This window comes from Onychostoma macrolepis, chromosome 04, assembly GCF_012432095.1.
Source record: "Onychostoma macrolepis isolate SWU-2019 chromosome 04, ASM1243209v1, whole genome shotgun sequence".
NCBI classification, from domain to species: Eukaryota; Metazoa; Chordata; class Actinopteri; order Cypriniformes; family Cyprinidae; genus Onychostoma; species Onychostoma macrolepis.
Window position 1 is genome coordinate 30,689,274 of NC_081158.1, and position 24,890 is coordinate 30,714,163.

The window sequence follows — 24,890 nt, forward strand, 5'->3', positions numbered from 1 at the left end:
ATTTCGTTTGTAGTTGCTGCACAAAGCTGAATTATCCTAGCGGAAATGTTGTGTTTGAAGTTCTCTCCAGAGTGCAATCAGACTAAATACGCTTTATTCAGTGAAATGAAGTCCTAGAAACAGATGCAGTCTTAGTTGCAGATTTAATTGCCTAGAAATTATTTTCGTAATGAAAAGAGACAGTATTGCCTCAAAATAATGGAGCCAAAATTGCAGAATATTGTGCTTTGGCCTTCCAGTGTACAGATTAACTCTGTGAGGCGGGACGTTGCTTCTGTTGCAGCTGATGGTTTCTTTATTAAGGGTTTCTTCTAGCAGAATGAGGTAACTTATCTTTTGCTAACTACATTGTGGCCCAGAGCTTTATGTTTTCTCTAATCTTGTATTCGCAGACCTCTGTGCCTCCGTTCACCCCCTCACCCACAGAGTGCCAGTCGACAGGGTTGGTGTCGAATTCTCCAGTGCTTTCTGGAAGCTACAGCAGTGGCATCTCATCTCTCAGTCGCTGCAGCGTCTCTGAGGCCTCCGGAACTGAGAACATGCCTACTGACCATGCCCTCCCAAACTCCGCCTCCAGCGGATCGGACGAGCTCATTCGGCGGGAGAACAAGACTCCGCCTCCTTACAGCATACACGAGCGAAACAACCCCCGCAGACAGGTCCCGCTTCCACCGAGCCTATCGATTCCTCCAAGCATCGACGCACCACCTATTCCTCCCAAACCGCACCAGATTCGAAGGCAAGACACTGAACCGCGCCGGCCCGACCAGTTTCCCAGACCCCGACCCATTCCGAGGAAAGTCTCACAGCTCTAACGCTGCGCCCTTCACTCCAACCCCACCATTTGCACTTTTACACTTAACCTCTCTGGGTTTACGATTACAAACTCCCAATTTAGATTTAATGTATAAAATATATATATATATATATATATATATATATATATATATATATATATATATATATATATATATATATATATATATATATATATATATATATATATATATATATGTGTGTATATTTAGAGTGAGAGAGGGATACAGGGGTATGACTGCATTTTATGCACTTTTTAGGTCCGAAATTATAACTTTGCTTGTCAAATTACCCAAGCCCCTTAATTAACTCTAAACAGAACTTAGTAGCGTGGTATTTTCTCAGACTTTTCATAGATTTATCAATGCTAATATGTATTTATAGTGGTTGATACAAGACATATTTGCCTTAAGAGTCTTTTTATCAATGAGAAATGCACGATTAAAAGTACTTTGTAATTTTTATTTAGGCAGAAGGTGCTAAAAGTCCTCTTTATTAATGTTAGAATGATACGATCAGGATGGCATTTAACTTTGGGTCTAAGGCCTGTTCACACCGAATTCGAGGGAAAATGTGGGGTAAAATAAAATATTAGCACATTAGTCCATAAAGTGTAGAGAAAATAATATTATTTATTGCAGATTTGCATTAAAATCAATTTCCTGCATTGGCATTATATGTATTTTTTTGTGCATTTTTGCACGAATTCCCATGTGCCCTGTGGGTTTGTATTTATGCACATTTATTATATATGCACATATTTTATTAGTGGACTTCCAAAGGAGACTAGGTTTATGTCTGTATTACAAAGAGTTCACAAGCTGGAACTGCTTATGTCATTTTCGTGTTCAAAAAGGAGTGTGCAAAGACAATAGTCATATGTCCTATTCTAGTGCAGAGATTAAAGTGCCACCAACGTGCTAGACTGTGCATCAATAGTGGTGGCTCTGTAAATAAAAAAGCATGTATGTCATTAAGTCAATTTTATTTGCAGTCCGACAGGTCACTTAAAAAAAGAGGAAGATTGCACTCGGTGTGAATAGGCCTTTACAAAGGTTGCTACTTTTGTAAGACCAAGCTACCATAGTCTCTATTCTTAATACTAAAAATCCACATGCAAAGTGCTTTCATGGATTCGTCAAATCAAATCAAAAAAAAAAAGTTTCACTGTATGAACTGCCACCTTTGCATTGACTAATGTGAAGTTGTACGTTCAGCCCATTTATGTAATTGGAATGCAATTGTAGGCGAGTCTATATGGGCTTTGGAGCCCTACAGCATTGATAGTTTCTTTGGAGTTTGTAGTCTGACTGATTAGAAACCAGTTGTGGGCGAGTCTATAGGGGCTTTCAGAGACCTGCAGCGTGAATAGTTTCTTTTAGATTTCTTAGGAGTTTTGGGTCTGAATGATTGGAACCCGTGTAGGTGGTGGGAAAAATTCCCAACAAGGGTTTCGGTACAGAGCGCACATGCCCACGCGATATAAATGGAGATGGACTTTTGTGGAGTTTTGCCAAGTGTTGTGCCAAAGGACCAGGTGGGCTGTAAGGAAAATGGATGTCTTGAACCTGAAGATGCTTTATTAGGATGCAAATGGAGCGTTAGACATCCACTCTAATAGACTTCACCGTACAACTCACGGTGCACCGGACCACTTTACAGCGCTGCGTTGCCGTACTGTCTAAAAGACAGTGAGACAAAGTGATATAGCCTGGTAAAAGAGCTTCATATGAGAGGTACTTGAACTACCTAGGGCATTACAGAGACTCAAGCTGCCATTGGGCAATAAGGGCTGCCATTCCTGTTCACACTTATAATCTAAACTCATGCGTTCCAGTCAACTCTGGATTGGCACCTCTGGACTGCACCTCATGTTTCATTTACCTGCATAAAATGCAGGTAATGCGACCATCTACAACCTGTTTAAATAATTATTACATTTCTTAACATGCATAAACGCCAACACACGGTTGCAAAATGTTCAGAAATGTTACTGCATGCATAATTTCATCTGTTGTCCGAATGTTGCCAAGTTTACAATTCTGTAGGGCCCTGCAAATGAAATCCAGGCGAATATACTGCGGAGAGACCAGCTATCGTTTCATTTAGTGGAAAATGTGATCGCTGTACAGCGTCCTTATTCGTTTTCTATTTCTTATTAATTCTCAAATTAACTTGAGTATGATTATTTTCTCCTTTTTACGGTCACATTTTATGAGACTGGGGTTTGTTGCGAATGCCAAATGATGACATTCACAAAAATCAGTACTGTAAATTAAATAACAAGATTGATGTAATTATGCCAAATGCAATATCTTGTCTATTGTACATAACGTGTTTTTAACAGAAGTGTAGCTATAACAAATTTACAGCTTTGAATGTTTGAAAAGCAAATTAAGATGATAAATGTCAAATATTTATGTATTTTGTGAGCGTAGGGAAATGAGGTCAAGAAAGCGCCTAACACATTTACATTCTAATGACTTCCTGTCTAATAAACATTTCCAGCAAGAACATTTTGATTCAACAGCTCATTGCGTTCTTTTCTCGAAAGGTTAATGCACGTCTCTGATTTCCTTGATTCAGAGCAGGCTAACAGGCTGAATATGTTGTGTATGTTCTTCAGGAGTCTCAATGTAAATGCAGCTAATATATGTATTGTGTATATATAAAGTGTGTGTATTTTACAGATTAAGCTCCATGACAGCTCATTGGACCTCTAATAAGGATCATAACGGCGGAAAAGTAGGAAGCTCATTGTTATTCCTCCAGGTGCAGCAAGCCAGTTGCATTATTCATGGGTTTGTCTCTGTTCAGTAAGACCTGTATTTGCACACATAATGCAATCTTGCTGTGGTGGGACGTTTGAAGACTCTCTCGCTGTCATGGTAGGTTTGAGACGCGAGGAACCAAGGATTTTTCCAAGGAAATGCACAGTTTACTTGAAAGGTTAAACGGTAATTGTAATTGGGAAGTCTTCCGGACCAGGGATATCTTAGTGTTTATGACGGGCTCAAGCGAGAGAGAATATTCCTAGCCTTTGCCGTGCTCCATCCTTTTATGTTTCCTTCAAGACTTCGGCAAACTGTTCCACCAAAGTGTAGCTAATTTAAATGCTAAACACCCAGAGAATTGTAAATTTATGGGCACGGTCAAAAGCTCAGCAAGGAGAAATGCAGGTCTTAATGTTGCCTTACCTTGGCTGAGCTCTTCATAGCACAAGCTCAAGGAGTTTTCTGCTTCAGCAAACTCTAAAGAACACAGAGTTTCCATCTGGGACCGAGGTTCATCGGCAGAGACTGAGATTTCAAACAGCTTATGGATAATAGATTTCCTGTTTCATCCTTCTGATTTCCTGTATCACTGCTGTTATGCTTTCAGCTGATTGGGATTTGCCCATCGGCTTTACGCACCTTCTGTCTCTCCACTGGTTTATTGTTTTCTGTGTTATGACCTCGTAGAGGACTCTTGCAGATATCGTATGGGGATTTCCATAGAACATCAAACGAAGGATTGATGTAGGCAGCTGTATTTCACACACCTTTCCCAATGTGAGAACGTTTGATTTGAACTGTCGTTTGAACTCTGAAGCTTCGACTGAGTCGATGGGTGATGTTGGACACATCAGTGATCTAAAATGATTAAAAAGCATGGCGAACTGTATGCTAAATAACACAAAATGAAGCTTAAAGCATCCTATAGTACATCCAATATAAATTAAAGTTCTGCTTAATCTCTTTTCTAAAACCTAGTGTGTGGACAATTTAGACAACATTTGAAGGCCTCAAAGGTATGCGACCGACATACCTACCCGTTTGTTCTAAAAAGTAAGTAGCAACATTTTGGCCAAAATCTAAGGCAGCTTGTATCCCTCCAGGATAAAACAATCCCATAGTGCATTGCACTGATCCAAGATGGTGGATGGGTCAAGAGAAATGCCAACTAAATGTATCTTGGTTTCATTCGACATTGTTCTGAAATTAGTTAGAATTCATACAAATAATTTTAATATAATTAAAAATTGATCATTTTTACCAATATATTGTGTACAACATAATTTATGATAATAGGATTATTGCATCTGTATCAATGTTCTAATATGGAATTATATTGGAATCTGTTATTTTAGCCTCATTGAGATACCTTTATAGTTTATTAATTTTTAAATAGTTTTTATTTGTATATTTTCTGTATCTATTTAAAATATAGGTGTCTTAATAAATATATATATTTATATATATATATATATATATATGATAAAATGTTTTGTTTTAGTCAACTATAATAAAGCTAAACTAAGTGAAAATAACAAATGTAGAAATAAAGTTATCAGTTGTTATGAATGTTATTTCAGTTAACATTTATTTTAATTGTAGGAAATGTGTTTCCAGTGTTTGTTTGTTTGTTTTTTCTTGTTTTTTAAATTCAAGTTTTGAATTTTTTTATTTTTATTTTTTTTAGATTTTAGTTTTAGTCAACTATAATAAAGTTAATCTAAATGAAAAAGACAGATAATTTCAGTTAACATTTATTTCAAGTATTGAAATTTTAAAAAATAAATAAATAAACTAGAACCTGAATTGAAATGTAGTGATTTGAGGTGCATGAATTGACTCCCTATTGATTGTTTCAAATCAGTCACTTAATAGATTTCATTTTAGTTAGGATATTATCCATGTAGGCAGCTCAATATGTTTTGGACCATCTCCAACTGCCTTTATGTGATCTTAACAGGTGCATCCTGCTAGTTTGACAGGCTCCTGAGAAAGAAAGGACACAGAGAAATCTGCTGACCTGGCCATGACATTGAAGCACATGAGTGAACTGCCCATCATCAGGCTGAGTGGAAACGCCACGGTAATGTGGCCACTCGTGGTGAGGACACTAAACCACAATCGATTGGGAAATTACAATAGAACGAGGGTAAAATTAAGCACTTGAGTCACGGTGCGTTCTGTATGCCAATACTCACCTAGGCGTAAATTAAAGAGGCCTTCTCCATTCATCCATTCATTCATCTTTACTTACTTCAGTTTTGCATGTGCGTTCATTTACACAAGCCTCCTAAGTTTGCCCTTAAGCTGTGTTAAAACCGCAGATGCGAACTCTTTCGTCCAGGATCACCACCACTTCGTGGACTCTTATCTAGCAGCCGGTGTTCTTGCCTTCCTAAGTGTTAATCTGTTCTTCACTGCCAGTGGTGGGTGGTTGTGGGTTGAGAATGCTAAAGGTTGAAGATATTCACCTTAGGTGGCTCATATGCAACCGCGACGGCATATATGCACTTGTCAGCGACCTCAACTCTTAACAGCACGTCCTCCACGGTCATGCTGGCATATGATTGTTATTTCAACAGCAGGATCTTTAGCTCAGTCTTTTTTTCCTTCCCGACTGGTAGTGCAGAGAGTCTGTTATCTGCAATCATACTCTCACCTCGGGACTGTGCCATGAAAGTGTCTGCTATAGTGTATAAATGCAGCAGAGATTTCATGGTATGCATTCCGTCGCTTCTTATCAAACAGCAGAAAACAAATCACTGTCTGCTGACAGCCATTTATTTAAAAGGTGAATTGTAAACAGGTCTTTCTAGAAACTCACATTTACATTTAGTTTGAAAATAGTATGCAGTATGTGTTAAATATTTTAGTTTTATTGCTGTTTTGTTAGCTTAGCAATGCATTCTAACACCAAACTGAGTTGCTATAGACAAGATGTCTTTGTAGGCAATCAACAGCAGACTGAAGCTACAGTATACCGCAGACTAGTTAGTGTACTTGGATTAAAGCTACAGTTAATGACATAAAATGACAGTCTTGTGCTGTTTAGATCCCTCAAATATATTTATGTAGATATGAGTATATGTATGTTTAGGGAAAAAGTGTGAAATCTGTCACAAACATCATGTCTGGTTCAGACTGTACAGTATGTCACGAGAACAGAAGTATTAAATACTGTATGCGTGAGTGTGTGTGTGTGGAAGCTTATTTCCACCATTGGACAAAAAATAAAATAAAAAATTGTGGCTTATCTCACAATTCTGACTTGTTCTCTTGTATTTATAGAATAAAAAAGGTAATTGCGACTTTTTATCTCACAAATTTGAGTATATCTCACAATTCAGATTTAAAAAATATATATATATAAATTCTCAATTCTGAGAAAAAAAGAATGGCTAGATATAAATTCACAATTCTGAGAAGAATTGTCAGAATAGTGAAATATGAACTTGCAGTTGTGAGAATATATCACTATCTCAGAACTTTTTTTTTTTCAAAATTGTGAGATATAAAATTAAAATTGTGAGATAAAAAGTCACAATTACCTTTTTTTTATTCCATGGTGTGTGTGGGTGGGTGGGGGGACTTGCAAGATATAAACTCAAACTTCAGAAAAAAAAAAAAAAGAATTGTAAGAATTCTGATAAAATTGCAAGATGTAGACTCAGACTTCAGAGTAAAAAAAAAAAAAACAGAATTCTGAGAAAAGTGAGATAAACAAACTTTATTTTAATTGCAAGAAAAGACTTTTGTGAGATAAATCTGTACATACTGTTTCTTATTACTGTAATGATATTTTCTCCTTTTCTAGGATTTACATATATATTTGTGTTGCATTCTTGTACTGCTTTTAGCACACACTGTTATAAAACAGTTATTTTCTTCATGCAAAGCATCTTTGTGACATGTTTTCATGAGATTCACCCAGAGCAGCTGAAAAGGAAGTGTCTTCCAGCCTGAATGTTGCTGCTGACAGAAACAGTGACTTCATTGCTCTGCGGGTATTACCGCAGTGTGGAGTAGCTGTGTTTGTGAACACCTCGGGGGGCCACCAACACCACTCCTATTGATTTTCTGCTCATGTTGGCCCATGTTGTGTGGTCAGCGTCATGGCACGTCAGTGTCCCTTTTCCCCCTTTTTATCCTTGTAAATTCCCGCCAGCAGCTGTGGCTGCGGCTGTACCTGGGCCTCATTGTTCTTTTCTTGAATTCTCTCGCTAATTAGAGGATAGTCTCGTCTGTATTGAGTCAATACTGCCTCTGTTTTCCTCGCACTTGAATACAGGAGGTGTGGAAGCACTGAAGCTGGCTTATAATTACACAGGCAGGCGGCGAGGAACCGCAGTCCGTCTGTGGAAGATTCCTCTTCTTAATTAAGCGCACATCAGCCTAAATCAATCCGTTCTACTCTTCCTCTATCCCTCTTTCGCTCCCCCGATGTGACTGTAAGATCGATACTGTATTCACACCAGGCGACTCCATCCGTCCTCGCTGTCGTTTGTCTGACTGCCGAGGACAATGCCGCCTTGTAACTTAATGTCATTTGTGTTGATATCAATTTGCCATTGGTGGCCCTCCTAGGGCACGAGAGAGAAAATGAGACAATCTCACTGTGAAGAGCTTTCATTAGTGTGCACAACTCTAGAGCAAATCCTTAAATATGCCTTTTTGTTTTAAACGTAATGATGTTTCTCAGTAAATTACCCAAATAGCTGGCACTGTGAATTAACGGGGACGCAGCAATTTTTGTTTTGCCTCTCCGCTATTATTACAATAGAAGTTTTTTTTTTTCTTTTTCCTCTCAAACTTTTTTGGTGATGTCTTGTTGTTATAGAGCAGTGAGTAAATCAATGGAGGTTTTTCCTCTCTTTTTTGTTAGCCCCCTTGGAAACATATTTTTATTATTAATGTCAGTCAGTCAGATCTCAAGAGGAGCCTATGAGAGCAACAGTCGGGTCCCAGAAGTAAAAATGCCATCCATTTTCTCCATATAGGGAAACTGATATTTAATGATAACTTACAAATCTTTAAAGACAGACCTGCTGCGAGCTCTGAGATTAAGATTGTTTATCGATTTGTATATGCTTTTGTTGAACCGATCTGTGTGGTTTTTAATTTGTGGTTAAAAACTACATTACCCATGGTCCTGCTTAGACAATTCCACCAATCAAAGAGTGGCAGTGAGCAAAGTGTGCCAAATTAGATCGTTAGCTCCGCCCACTTCTAGGAAATGCCTTGAATGACCTAATCATGTCTGTCTCCCCACCCTCAAAACACTTAAATATTTAAGTATATACGCATATTTTGCAATAAACTTAAAATTGATTGTTTCTGTATACAATCAACAACTTTAAATCTAATGTTTTTTTCTATCATTTTTAATTTGGTTATGTCTTTCACAATGGTTCATGGGGTATTTGATCGGATAAAGTATACAGTGGGGCAAAAAAGTATTTAGTCAGCCACCAATTGTGCAAGTTCTCCCACTTAAAAAGATGAGAGAGGCCTGTAATTTTCATCATACGTATACCTCAACTATGAGAGACAAAATGAGAAAAAAAAAATCCAGAAAATCACATTGTAGGATTTTTAAAGAATTTATTTGAAAATTATGGTGGAAAATAAGTATTTGGTCAATAACAAAATTTCATCTCTATACTTTGTTATATACCCTTTGTTGGCAATGACAGAGGTCAAACATTTTCTGTAAGTCTTTTCACACACTGTTGCTGGTATTTTGGCCCATTCCTCCATGCAGATCTCCTCTAGAGCAGTAATGTTTTGGGGCTGTCGCTGGGCAACATGGACTTTCAACTCCCTCCAAACATTTTCAATGGGGTTGAGATCTGGAGACTGGCTAGGCCACTCCAGGACCTTGAAATGCTTCTTACGAAGCCACTCCTTCGTTGCCCGGGCGGTGTGTTTGGGATCATTGTCATGCTGAAAGACCCAGCCACGTTTCATCTTCAATGCCCTTGCTGATGGAAGGAGGTTTTCACTCAAAATCTCACGATACATGGCCCCATTCATTCTTTCGTTTACACGGATCAGTCGTCCTGGTCCCTTTGCAGAAAAACAGTTTCCACCCCCATGCTTCACAGTAGGTATGGTGTTCTTGAGTTTTTACCAAAAAGTTCTATTTTGGTTTCATCTGACCATATGACATTCTCCCAATCCTCTTCTGGATCATCCAAATGCTCTCTAGCAAACTTCAGACGGGCCCGGACATGTACTGGCTTAAGCAGGGGGACACGTCTGGCACTGCAGGATTTGAGGCCTTTGTTACTTTGGTCCCAGCTCTCTGCAGGTCATTCACTAGGTCCCCCCGTGTGGTTCTGGGATTTTTGCTCACAGTTCTTGTGATCATTTTGACCCCACGGGTGAGATCTTCGTGGAGCCCCAGATCGAGGAGATTATCAGTGGTCTTGTATATCTTCCATTTTCTAATAATTGCTCCCACAGTTGATTTCTTCACACCAAGCTGCTTACCTATTGCAGATTCAGTCTTCCCAGCCTGGTGCAGGTCTACAATTTTGTTTCTGGTGTCCTTTGACAGCTCTTTGGTCTTGGCCATGGTGGAGTTTGGAGTTGGACTGTTTGAGGTTGTGGACAGGTGTCTTTTATACTGATAACAAGTTCAAACAGATGCCATTAATACAGGTAACGAGTGGAGGACAGAGGAGCCTCTTAAAGAAGAAGTTACAGGTCTGTGAGAGCCAGAAATCTTGCTTGTTTGTAGGTGACCAAATACTTATTTTACAGAGGAATTTACCAATTAATTCTTTAAAAATCCTACAATGTGATTTTCTGGATTTTTTTTCTCATTTTGTCTCTCATAGTTGAGGTATACCTATGATGAAAATTACAGGCCTCTCTCATCTTTTTAAGTGGGAGAACTTGCACAATTGGTGGCTGACTAAATACTTTTTGCCCCACTGTATTTCTAATAATATATATATATATATATATATATATATATTTATATTTCTAATAAATGTTTGTAATAAATGTTTGTGATTCACCTCGTAGGCTGGCTAGTTTGGTTTATAGCTTATGTTTTAAAAAAGACTTGTATAAACCCTTATGAATTGAAAAAGTACTTCCGGAAAGAATGCCATTGATTGAGAAAAATTAGTGGGCACTTATGCACTCTATAAGAAATAATAGCTCTTTCATATCTCAATAGTTCATCCTAGAAAGCACTGAAATTTAAATGGAAAGCAAATGAACACATTTGTTTAAAGTGAGTATTTTTCGGCATTTTCACTGAATGGCAAAGCTAATTGAATACGAGCAGTTAGCTAGTAGTTCATAACTAAAGGTCTTGTTAATAGCAGCCTAGTAATAATGAATATCTAACTACAAGTTTTGTGTGCTGGGTCACTCACCCTCTCCATCTGTTTTCATATGGGGAAGAAGCTTCCGTCACGTCCTCCATCACAGAGTCCTGCCAGGCACCAGCTGCCGAGACTCTTTCCCGCTGACCACCACCAACTGTGCTCTTTGAAATATTTACTCCACGCTGCGTTAAAATGGATCATTTTTACTAGGAACTTATGCTAGTAGTGGTAGCTCATCTAAGTCACTTTGATTCTTCCATTTCACCAAAAAGAGTCACTCATTTCTGGGGTTTGCATCAGTAGGCATGTGGCGCCCACTCAGAAAGTATTTTTTACATTGAACAATGTTTAATTTTGGTTGCAGTTAGGTTATATTGCAGTGCAGCAATTAAAAATGTTATAGAAGCTAAAACTTTAATTGAAGAAAAATAATTATTGTTCAGCGTTATTCCTCTCAAAACATAAACAGCCTACATTAAAGGGGTCACCGGATGCTAAATTCACTTTTACATGTTGTTTGAACATAAATGTGTGTTGGCAGTGTGTGTACACATCTACCCTATAATGATAAAAATCCACCCAGTGGTTTTTATTTAATCCCTAAAAATAATATCCCCTTATATAAGGGGTCATAATAACGTGCTAGTAAACAGTCTCTCAGAGCATGGCTCCACACCCCACGGAAGAGAAGTGTGGGGTGAGCAGAGCTCATTAGCATTTAAAGCAACATGCAAAAAACGGGTTAATTTCTGCAGAGCTTACTATTTTGACATAGTAATAATAATACGTTAATACATAAATATCCTACTAGCCTTAAATCAATCTGCAATGTTTTATTTTAGTTTTAATATAACGCAATATGTGTATCTGAACAAGACATTTGAAAAATAAAGTGGATATTACTATTTGTGTAACATATTATAGTAGGCTATAATAATTGCAATATCTATGGGTTAATTTATGACAACTGCCAAAAAATAGCGATTACTTGTCAATGGACGAGTTCATACAAACACAACAAAATCATAATTGACTAGAGGAGCATGCAAATGAGTGACAGGTTTGAAGGTATGAATAAAACAATTTTAATGATGTCCAGCAAAAAAAAAGAAAAAAAAAAAAGTATGATTTATTTAGCATTTAATCAATTTATTTTGTATTTAACCGATTTTAGTTTTTCAGTTTGTATGCAATGTTCCTAAAACTTCGCAAGGAGGCGTGCTAACAATGTCATACAGTAACATATGTATTTTAAAGTCAATGAATCCACATTTTCGTAAGGCGTATTGCAGAAACGCAAAATGTTATGTTAACTATGTATGCTGAAATCTGTAATCACAAGCTTTTCACAGAAAAACTGTATTTTTACAGTATAATTGTGCTAGGCAGTGAAAGCTTTTTTGGTCAATTATGAGTATTTCACTCAACAAATTCATTAAAATATAGGGATCGTTCAAACGAGCTTTCTTTGAAAAACTGTTTTCCTTTATTACATTTTATGTTTTCAGAAAAGAGAAAATGTATCTATAAGCACACTTAAAAACAAAGCAGGTCTATCATCATCTCCTTTTTTTTTCCCCTGCTGCTTTTGCTTTTATGAAGCTAAAAAACATCAGAACAAAAGACAGCCGTAGCCTAAATTAGGTATTTGTTTCAAAAATTTTAATTGAATGTAGTCATCAGTCATGTTTTTTATGTAATCATAAACTGGGATCATTCTTACACTCTCTTTGTAATTCTTGTTTAATAAGAGTGACTCTCATGATGAACTGAATGTACGACATGCTTCTGTTGTTCAGTCGGTCATCAGATGACTCATTCGCTCAGTTTGCACATACACACATAATATTCCATCACTACATGCCAGCTGTTTACTCTCAACAGTTTTTTTTTTTTTTTTTTTTTCCTGGAGTCATGTATTTTTTCAGACTGCGAGCCCTTTTTGACACGTGAAAATTCCTTTTAATATCTGCTATTTCTGAGTGTTTTCATGCTGTAGTTTAAAGCTGACCAGAGAGCTCTTCTGGCCTTGCCCGAGGCCTGTTTCATCACTGAGAGAAAGCTATAGCTTCAGTGCACTGGAGATCTTTCTCACCGCTCTGTTGGCTTTCGTCAGGCCCGGGTTGAAGAAGAGGACATTTTCTCAGACGCTGCAGTGGGGGGGAACATTCAGTGATTTTTTTTTTTGACTCGAGCACGTCAGCGCTTCTTGGTAAACAACATTACCTTGATGTTTCTCAGGAAAAACATTCACAGCACAAACAGCTTGTCTGAATTTAAAAGCACTTAAAGGTAGATGTGGCCCTACAGATGGTCCTAATGGCCCAGACCAGTGGATATCTGCAACACAGTAGGACAATTCGGTTTAAATATTGCTCAGGGCGTTTATTTTGAATTTCACTGCTGTGCCTTAAGCAATTCTAGTTCCGTGGTTGCAGAAAAGCAGGCTTTGATCAGAGTAGAAAATACGCTGATGCATTCATCTGACAGTGAAAATTCAATGCATTGATTGAACGCATTGACTTAATATAATTTTTTTCTAATTATACCCAATATATTATGCATTCATTTCTTATTCAAAACGTTATTTTTGAGCCTGTGAATGAAATCTGGTTAAATTATTCCTTCAGTTGCATTTGCATCGAGCAGCATATGAGAATAACAATGAAAATAACAATGAATTATACCAAGATAAGTTAATTCAGTTGGAGCAAACTGTGACCAAATTTAAAAATCAGTGTTTTAATCAGATATATTTGCATTATTTTGAGTGCTCTTCACAAAGTAGGCCTATACGCACACATACGTTAGAATAGATGATGTTTGTCAGGGTCGAACGCTACTTCCTGTCCTCATAGACTGGTTTCTGTCGCTAACCTGCAATTACGTTTGAATAGTTGTAGATTAGATAAATCAACTCTTGGCTCTTGGAGTCTTGGCTCCCTGACTCTCCTCTATGATTTCCGTGCATTTGCTAACTTTACCTGAATGGCAGACAGACTTTCAGACCGGGCATATTCTGTCCCTGTCAATTTAGTATTTTTGAGTATTTAAAAGTATTAGTATTACACATTAGAAAAATATCATTTTAAACCACATTTTTAGACCTTGTTTTTTGCCGTTTGCACAAGCTTACAGTATGTAGTTATTACCTGCTGGTAGATGATTTAACTAAATTGTTATATAGGCAAAAAGCATGTTTCATCAAAAACAGCTGAAAGATTTACAGAACCTCAGATACTTAGATCTTCTGAGATGGACAATACGCACACAGTACATTAACATACGGACATAACATCTGTTTCTCTCACTGAGAGAAAATGCGGGAAAATGTATCTCTCACCTATGCGTTAGTTCCTTCTCATCCTCTTCCTTCCCCTCACTCAGATCACTCAGAATGGTCAATAACAAAATATAATGTTCTACATTAATGCAAGTGATATTCACAGTCATGTTTGGTATCATTTGAATTGTCTCTGTGCGTCTGGTACAATGGTCTCATTCTAAGAGTTTAGAGATATTTTGCTCACTACAGAGGGTGTGCCCTTTTCCCAGTGCCTTTGATGCAAAATTACCTTTTGTCCCAAAAGGTGTTAACTCGATCAATGCAAGTTCTAGCATTCATACTATGTATTTTTTCTAAAGTCGGGTATGCATCTTACTCTTAGATTCATCTTAGAGATTTTGATGTATTGTATTGATTTGATATATCTTTGAAATGGCTATGTAATTGACATAACACATATTTACCTGACTGATAATAAATTGTTACATTTGATTTATTCTGACTTATTCTGAGATTATTGACTCTAATTAATTATGTTAACTCTATAACACCACAAATCTGCTCTCAGGTTAGTTACAGACTAAAATTGTTTTAGAGCTCTGGCTAACACATTGGCATTAGTTATGTATACTTAGACCGTAGAGGATAATGGGTTTTCTGTTTAGGACAACAGTGAGTTGTTGACCAACCTAAATTCAAATCAGCGTCAACCTCTGATTATTGTAAAATTATTCTAACTAAGTGTACGTGAGAAATCACGGCACAATTATATAAAGTTACATTAGAAGGAGTTAAGTTGGTCAACTTGGTTCTATAGTAATGGTCATGACCTCTGGTTAGATATAGTCTTACTTTACGTGTGTACGGATCTATGGGGACTTATAAAAGTATTCTGGAATGAGCAAAGTATGGCACGGGCTGTCTAGAATATGAGTCGCCTCTGTCTGATGACCAAGACTGACGAGTTTGTGAATATGAGATCCGTATACCGGCCAGTACGAGACTCAAGTGTTATAGGAATAAGACAGAGATTCAATACGATTAAAGAGCGAAATAGAATAATTAAATGTGAGAATAATAATAATAATTAGAAATGAACAAACAACATAATAAAATGGAGTCAGATTTGAATCTAACCTGAATATAATAACTTTGCGCACTGAAAAGACCGAACACGCATGAAACCTTCTGCCCACCATTGGATACCTTCCTTGGGCCAATGGGGACCTTACATAGCCATGCATTCTGTTGAATAATATTCTTATCTGTGAGGGATATTGATTAAAAAGAATACCGAAAAACTTACCTATACATGCATTTCACTGCAGCTTCCAGGTGAAATGAACACAAGAGGCAGTAAAACACCATTAACTTTTCTTTCTTTAAACATGAATTATGATTACAGGGTCAGGTTATTGATTAATAAAGACTGATATTGTGCAGTTCCCTGTACAAACACCATGTTATGGCATCAAAACACTTTTAAAATAGTGCATGATTGATAAATGAATACATTTTAATATGCGCATCACATAATCTGCTCCATATGTATGAGTTTTCTGACATAGTAAACTTGCTATGTAGCGCACCTGGTACAGATGCTGCATTTACGTCCATGTCATAATTACTATAATTTGGAGATGACAACATGTGTGACATACTACTTGGAGCTGTTTGCATCCTTGGACTCAGAACTGTCGCACTATCAATGCCTAAACATGGCGCCTAATGAATCTGAGTTGGTCAGGTGGTACAAGTTGTAGTTCTATGAGGACGTGAATGCTTTTTATAAGTTGGTAATCTTGGTAATTACGATATGGCATGAATACACCTATAGTAGAGTTGCGCATACAATTTGGAACAATGCCTTGTATCCACCTTATTTTTAATGCGGAATTAAGCCGTTTTCTGTCAATGTACAAGACTTTCGGTTCATTAGCCGCTGTAGGGAAATAATGAGAAGAATAACAACGTGCAGTAAACAGTAAAACGGTTTGCACTGCAATCCAGTGTGTTCATAATTAAGATAATACATTAAAATAATATGGTGAGACACACCAGTTTGAAATATCAAACCGCAAAATGAGCAATTTTGTACAGCTAAAAATAGCTGGAAGCAAATAAGACATATTACATTTACAAATGGCCGAGCCTGCTTTTACAGGAAAAATAAGGTGGATAAGGAAGCAAAAAAATAAAAAACATGGTTGCCTGTAGGTTTATGGTAGGGTTTAGTGTAGGTGGTGAGCAGTGCTGGGGAGATTACTTTCAAACCATTAGTGATTACAAATTACATGACAAAATTGTAGTTAGTAATGCTATCTATTAGATTGCACATTTGTAGATAATCTAATGACTACTTTTAGATTACTTTTTACCCAACTCATGTATTACATAGATTTAAATAAGATTATTTTGTGCCATACTGATATAAAAACACAAAGAGAAAGAAAATATATTGCATTGCTTATCAACTACACATACTGCATAAAACATTACATTATCTCAGGTTTGTGAAGAGAAAAAAAAAAAGTAGTAGATAAATTATAAATACTTTACTATGAATAATTAATGAGATCATGTAATCAATAATGTCTCCATAGTAACGTATTTCCAATCAGCCTGGGTTGAAATAAGGCTGCTGGCTCAGATTGTCTTTGTCCTATAGGCTATACAGTACAAAGTAAAGTTTCTCAGATATCATGCAAACTGGTTAAAATGGGATCTATCAGGAAGAGGAAAACCGAGCAGCGTCTCTTCCTCTCGTCTGAGATGAATTGATCTGAATTCATTCTCTCTGCTTGCCGCCACATTGAGGTGATTAACTCCACGCTGCTTTCTGTCTTAACAGATGAGGTGACGTGTCGTTCACCGATTTCCCGAGGTCAGGATCCCAGGCAGAGGGGTTTCCAATAAAATCAGTGCTTACAAATGTTAATTAGACCCGCAGTCCATCGATTGTGCTCGGAGATCTCCTCCTAAACATCCGCGTTGTCTCGCAGTATCTTCCTAATAAGCAGATGACACCTCATTTTTGTCCTTTAAAATATTTTTATGACTGTAAGATACAGTTTAGTTATATTCAGTGTTGGGGAGTAACTAGTTACATGTAATTGGTTACAGTTACTGAGAAAAAAAGTGTAATAAAATTAGTTACTTATGAAAGTATTAATATTACAAAGGAGGTTACATCTGAATGTTTTCACACACATACAGATGTGATTGATTTGTTTCATAAACTGCTTTAAAATATGAAATGCCAGTGTTTCAGGAGTTTAGGACACAGAATAAGATACATGCTTATTCAATATCTGTTTTATTTTTTTTATTTTAAGGTGTTGTTAGGTGCCAGTGTTTCCTGTCATAGCTATGCAGATTTAATTTCAAAAACAGCATCAAAGCTATTAAACTATATCTTGTTATTTATGTGAACTATATCTTGTTATTTATTAAAGTGAGGTGCTAAAGTCTGATTTTGTGGTTGCTGTGCTTTAAAATGAAATGATTATAATAGTAATCAGCATTGAGCACTATACTGTGAGGTTAACCCTGTCTGGTTTAAATGTTTCAAAATGATTGAAAACATTCATTAGCAATTTAGAAAAGTAATCAAATGTAATCGGTTACATTACATAAATAAAGTAATTGAAATAGTTACACTAAGCCTACTTATTACATTTTAAATAGGGTAACTTGTAATCTGTAACCCATTACATTTCCAAAGTAACCTTCCCAACACGGTTTATATTAAGTGCCTGTTTTTGCTAAGTACAAGAAATGTGCATTGAGTCGCATTAGCAAACAGGAAGTGGAGTGAAGTCATTGTCATGATCTCATTCAGTTGATTTGTTGCATTATCTGTCTCTCTCTCTCTCGCTTGCATTTAATAGGCTTTTCTAGAATGACGCTGCAGGTAACGGTGTGTTAGAGTAATGGAGATGCAGCTTTTGCGTCCGTTGGTGCAGGCAGACAGTGAGATGTAATGTAGTCTGTCACACGCGCGCTGTCGGCCTCGCTCCGCGTCCACAGAAAGCAATATAATGCACTCAAGTGGAGCTGTCACGCCACAATAAACAACATCACATAAAAAAACTCCCGGCACACAATTGATACTGATGATATGGGCATGTTTCTTAGCAGGCAAATGAAAGATGACGTGTGCAATTGTCCGGACTGTATCAGATCCCATAATGCATGTGTCCTGGAGCAAGCAGATGAGAGAGGGGGGAGAAACGGCCGACTGCGAGGAGAGTTGGTGCGCATATATGGTGTTTTGTGTTGCGTTAAAGCTGAGCTCATTTTTTTTGCACCATTAATGGCACAAAATAGAATTGCTAGCTAACAGGTTTCCCGAAACGACTTTCTGAAATCTGCAGCTATTGAAAATTAAGGAGAAATTTGTGAAGAATCGGTTTATTTTATTTTACTTTACTTTATTATTAGTATATTTGTAATAGGTTTTTAATATATTTTCAACGATTTGATGATGCTTTCTGCAGGTACAATGTAATACTAAGGTACAATAGTTAACTAAAACTAATGAAAGGTTTTACTTTCTAAAGATAACTGAAATCAAATTATTTTTATTTTGTTTTTTTATACTTTTTTTTCAGATTGTTGCCAAGGCAACATTTATCATTTTTATTTAGTTTAGTTGAATGTGCTAAAATAACTAAAACTAAAACCAAAAGAAGAAAAAAATCCCTTCTTTAAAATCGGTCCACAGACTTTACCCTCTAAATTTTCAATTTTTTTAATGAAAATGGAAAATTTAAAAAGAAAAATATTTCTAAAAATGAAAATATCTTTGGATAAGTCCTCTTGTTGATTGATTATTTTATATGTAAAAAAAAAAAAAAAAAATATATATATATATATATATATATATATATATATATATATATATATATATATATATAATATAGTGTGTATATATTGTGTGTATATATAATAATGTAGTTGATACATTTTTATTTAATTTTATTTAATTTTATTTGCCTGTTTATTTGAAATCATTCCACAGACTTTCCCTCCTCAAAATCAATGCAGAAAATGCTACAAAAGTCTGCCGATTCCATCTGGACCTACTTAAGATTCTTTCTGCACATTTGTCTTGGTTAGAAGAATGCGTGTTGAAAAAGCTGCACACTTCACCTTAAATAAGACTGCACACTGTGTGTGGTTTTGTTTATCGGTTTACTTTGCATATGATGAATTTTTAAGCATACCATCTTCATAAAGCAATATAAGTGCACTTATATGAACGGACATTCTACACTTTTCACCTTGAAGGTTTGCAGTCTGTCTGAGGCCGTGGAGACGTGCTTTGAGAAGGTAAGAGGCTGTGAATAATATCTCCTGCAGAATAACCTCCTTTCCTTGTAAAACTTTAAACCACACCAAAAGACTCAAGGCTCCTTGCATGCATGTAACAGCACTGTAATGTGTGTGTGTGTGTGTGTGTGTGTGTGTGTGTGTGTGTGAGAGAGACTCACAGGTAACGGCTGATGGATGCAGATGTTAAACACCGATGCCTGGCCTGTCTGATGCTGATGGACGATGGCAGGACTGAGAGGAAAACATCACAGCAGACAGAATGAACAGTGTGTGCAGGGAGAGTATTTACATACTGTTGAACATACTTCATATCATGTTAGTGTGCATCATTTAAAAAAAAAAAAAAATTCTAAAGGTTTTCTTCATTTCTTGAGATGTAAAACTTATTGATTAGGGAAAATTACTAAATGCACATTTAGAGACATGAATGTTCAATAAACAGATACATTTATCCATATTAATCCTCAAGTAATTTTTTTTTTTTTTGCCAGGTATATATTTTAGCTCATTAGTTGCTGTTTGAAATACTTGAAAATAACAAATAAGCACTTTTTTTTTTTTGCTTTTATTACATAACATTTCATTCTAGTTTTTGTAATTTGCCGTTTAAGAGTAGGAATGCCATATGGAGTGGCTCTTACAAAAGCATTTTAATGATCATTATATGTAAATGTGTTGACAGTCTGAGTTGTTTTGCGATGTATGGTGGATGCAGCACAGCGTGCCAGAGATCTGTTGATTAGATCACAACACTTTCAGATGAGCTTCTTTGTCATACAAACATCTGATTCCTGCTGGGGAGCATTATTACTGTTTATCTGCGTGTGTCAGGAACTCTCTGAATACACACGCGTTTAAACTTCCTGTGACGCTCCTCAGGAAAAGCAGTGTGAATGTAGGTGTGGTTTGAAATTGTCTTTCCACAGCTGTAGAGCGACTGAGCAGATGATCCTCTTGAATGAAAGAGTGAATCATTTGATATCTTGTTTGCATCACAAAGGAGCAATTGCACTGCGTTTTGTTGGCTTAAATGGGTTTTAAAACATGGGTTTTACTGACTTCAGCTATGAGTGTTATAGTAATGATAGAAGGGAGTAAAAACAAGCACAATAGAACATTTGGTTTATTCAGATTTTAAATGTTGCACTCAGTTTTCACCAACAATGATCTCAAGTTAAGTTTGCCCTCCAACAGAGATGTCATACACCCATTTCCTGTTTAGTCCTGGTTAATTTAGTTCCCTATATGCAAAATAAGACATCAATAAAAAAACAATTTAATAATAATAATAATTACTACTATTATTTTTACCCTTTTATTTTATATATTTTACACTTAGATTTTATAAATATATTTAATTACATTTAATATAATTTCTTTTGTGTTTATAAATATTTTTAGATATAAAATAAAAATAATAATAATTATAATAATTATTATTTTAATTTTATATATACTCAGATTTTTATAAATATATATCTTATTTAATTTTGTAAAGTTAACTTTTTAATAAATATTTATACATATTATATATTTTTTACATTTTCAAATATCAATGATTTAATTTTATATTTATAATTTTATATTGATGTTTATATATATACTATTCCTTATTTAGTCCTGGTTAATTTGGTTCCCTATGAAAAATAAGACATTTATCAATAAAATAAAATAAAATCTGTGAGATGATGATGATGATGATGATAATAATTTATTATTATTATTATTATTGCTATTATCTTTATATTTCATATATTTTATATCTACTCAGATTATATACATAATAAAATAAAATAAAATCTGTGAGATGATGATGATAATTTATTATTATTATTATTGCTGATATATTTATATTTCATATATTTTATATCTACTCAGATTATATACATAATAAAATAAAATCTGTGAGATGATGATGATGATGATGATAATAATAATTTATTATTATTGCTGATATCTTTATATTTCATATATTTTATATCTACTCAGATTATATACATAATTTATTCTTATTTAATTTTGTAAAGTTAGCCTTTTAAAAAAAAAAAAAATACATATTATAGATTTCTTTAATTTTTCAAATATCAGTTCTTCAATTTTATATTCATAATTTTATATTCATGTTTATATTTCCTATTTAGTCCTGGTTAATTTGGTTCCCTATGCAAAATAAGACATTTATCAATAAACTAATTGATGATGATTATTATTATTATCACAGATATATTTTATGTTTTATATGATCTTAAATTATCAAATTGAATTTTATACATGTTAATTTTTTAAAATATTTTATTTGTAAAGTTTTCAGATATTATAATATAATATATTATATTATATCATTTCCAGCAGCATGAGGCTGATACGCCCCAACGATTGAAGCATGCTACGGCTTGTTGGGCGGCTTGTTTTGAGGATCTTGTTTGTGAGTAGCACAAGATTCATCAAGAGACGATCTGTGACCCTTGGTTTGTTTTAATTGCTTATGACAAGGAGAAAGAGACGCCCTGGGTCCAAACGCTGGTGCTCTTGTCAGATTTCACCCCTTTCCTAGTCACAGTCTCAAGGTAGATATAATTCAACAAGACATGAGATTCTGTAATGATGAACGATGTCTTTTATTTCAATGACCTCCGAGATGTAACTGAAATGAGAAGAGGATGTGTGGGTGGCGTTATATTCTCCCTTTAGTCTCGCTTAAATATGTCTTTATACAAGCATCCTCCTGTAATGGGCCTCAAACTGTGGAAAATTCATATTTCTTTATTCAACAAATGTGACTCGTCCAATAAACTGCAATGCTATGATCTGTTGCATCCAATTAGTTTGCACTTACAGCAACAGGAGCCAACCGTTGTGCACGGCATGAAATGGTATGGAATAAAAAATAAGATTCAATTTGAATCGGAGGTTTGCAACAGGTTAAGCTGAGATCGCACCTTAAATATCTCCCCTCCTACGTTTTCCAACCCAGTGCAGATATAGTGAGAGACTTCAGTTGCTGGACGAATCTGCAAACCATCACACCTTCTTTAGCACACACTCTGCCTGCACTTTCACTATCAGCTGTTGTTTATAGAGTTGAAATGTACCTGCAAGCACTCATTATAACATTGCTGACGTTTTACGAGTTCCTGTGGTAATCTGACTTCAAGGCGTGTGAAAGTCAAGCGCACAAGTCAAGGAGAACAATATGTCATCCGAACTGCTTTCAATGCCAAAGAAAAACTCTTTCACACCACGAAAAGGTCAACAATTTATTTATAAAATGGTTAATTCTGACTGTGTTTTTTTTTTTTTTCTTTCTTTTTGGTTGAATAAGCCCTGCATAGATGCACAGCTGTGGTGTGGAATATTAAATAATAATGTAATAATTAAATAGTGATAATAAATCATTTTAAATAAATAGTGAAAATAAATTCAAAATAATACTTTTGAATGTACATGTATTATTTATAATTCAATTCAATTCAATTCAATCGGTCATAAATTAACAGATGCATAATGCCATGATGACCAATAATGATTAGTTTTAATTATTGTATTGTATTATAAAATATATTATATTATATTATATTATATTATATTATATTATATTATATTATATTATATTATATTATATTATATTATATTATATTATATTATATTATATTATATTATATTATATTATATTATATTAGAAAAGTGGTTAATTAATAAAGAAAAGTACTTACATGGTGGAATAATTTCAGTTTTTCCATTATCAGTTCAAAAATACATTTATAATAAGTAATTTAATTGAATGTAATTTAATATAATTAAATGTATTCATTTAATTTAAAGGGATCAGATATAAATAAAATCAATCAATCCATTTTATTTTATCATGTGCAGTCAGTCAGTGATAAATAGATGCATAGTGCCACTATGAGCAATCATAATTATAGTTTTTTTAATGATATGATATTATATTAATAAGTGTGGAAGAATTTTTTTTTTTTTTTTTTATCAGCCTATCCTATTAATATTTTGAAATTACGTTGTCGAACAGTTGATCTCATTACTGATAACGGCAAACCAGATAAGCCACCTAAGACATTACAGTGATTTTACCATGGTTAATTGTTTTGGGTCATATCATGCCTTATTCCATTTCAACATCATTTACCTAATATGTCTCTGTTTCATATTTCTATTTTGTTTCTTTCCTCCATCATTCAGAAGCGTAGCGTCTCTTCCTTGCATTCACACCTCTTCCACCCATTCTGCTCCGGTGTGTTGATGTCTGAGCGCTCCTGGGCTCTGTAATGCCCACTTCCCGGCTGCACAGGACATCAGTCAATGTTCTCAGGCAGAAGTGGCCCAGAGGGTGCCAGAGAGGAAGCCAAAAATAGGCCTGCCCATCTATCTGTCTGCGGCCATCGATCCTTTCACGGCTCAGCCTGGACTTATGAGAGCGCTAGAATCCATCCACAAAACCGGATCTCTTCCCTCTCTTTCTCTGTATCCTGTCTTTGTTTTGGTGGAGCAGTCTTATGACAGCAGACCACATGGTGTGCGAGACCGAACTGTCATATCAGAGCTGTTGTGATATTATTTTTGAGCGACGCAGTCAGGGGCCTGAGATTTTTCAGGGAGAAAATAGCAAAAACAAAAAGCTCTTACGCTCTCATTTGTATTTGTCACTCTACAGCCAGTTTTTTACATCCAATTTCAGATTTATTCAGTCTTCTTGCATGTTTCCCCAGTGGAGGAGGACTTGACTTGACACTATGTTCTCTACACCAAGACAAACATTTTTAACATTGGGTATTTTTTGCGTTGGATAAAGTAGGCTGTTTGCCAATCTAAGCTTTTCACTCGAGTATCCTTGTCGCAGGAGAGAAGGGTCACGCCGCTTGCACGTTCCTCTTGGGAGAGCTGTCTCTCGCAGCTCATAAAAGAGCTTTGAACACTCCTAAACGAACAGAAAAAGTAAAGTTTGCCGGTGCCAGGCTGTTAATATGAGAGAGAGAGGGACAGATACAGAGGCAATTTGTCTTCTGTTGTCCTCTGTGATATTTTGACAGTTCCAGAATATCCTCAAAGCAGGACAGCAGCTTTTGCAAACGATTTGTGTAGTTTCATGAAGACAGCGTGAAAGCATTCACAATTTATTTCCATAATAAAAATTAGGGATGGGCGATCTTCCCAAAATAACATATCATGATCTGAATCACAATCTTTCCAGTTTTGAGATGCACTATTGAGATATCCAGACTGGAGCAAGCCTATGACTTAGGCTGAATGCATGGATCTAATATACTAACACGCATCCGATTTTTTCCCAATTGTTTATGGTCATTTAAAACATCT

The 24,890-nt window shown here is 35.6% G+C and overlaps 1 protein-coding gene across 3 annotated transcripts in view; it reads left to right on the plus strand.

Annotated features, from left to right (window-relative positions):
* The window catches only part of dock4b (dedicator of cytokinesis 4b), a 114,044-nt gene extending 113,124 nt beyond the window's left edge, over nt 1–920 (plus strand). For 2 of the 3 annotated variants that reach the window (XM_058773431.1, XM_058773433.1), the window contains one exon: nt 393–920. In XM_058773431.1, the coding sequence (XP_058629414.1) occupies nt 393–815 (423 nt within the window). In that variant the 3' untranslated portion in view covers nt 816–920. The remainder of the gene's footprint in view (nt 1–392) is intronic. The other variant, XM_058773432.1, reaches the window with a different exon arrangement.
* Nucleotides 921–24,890: the final 23,970 nt, after the last annotated feature.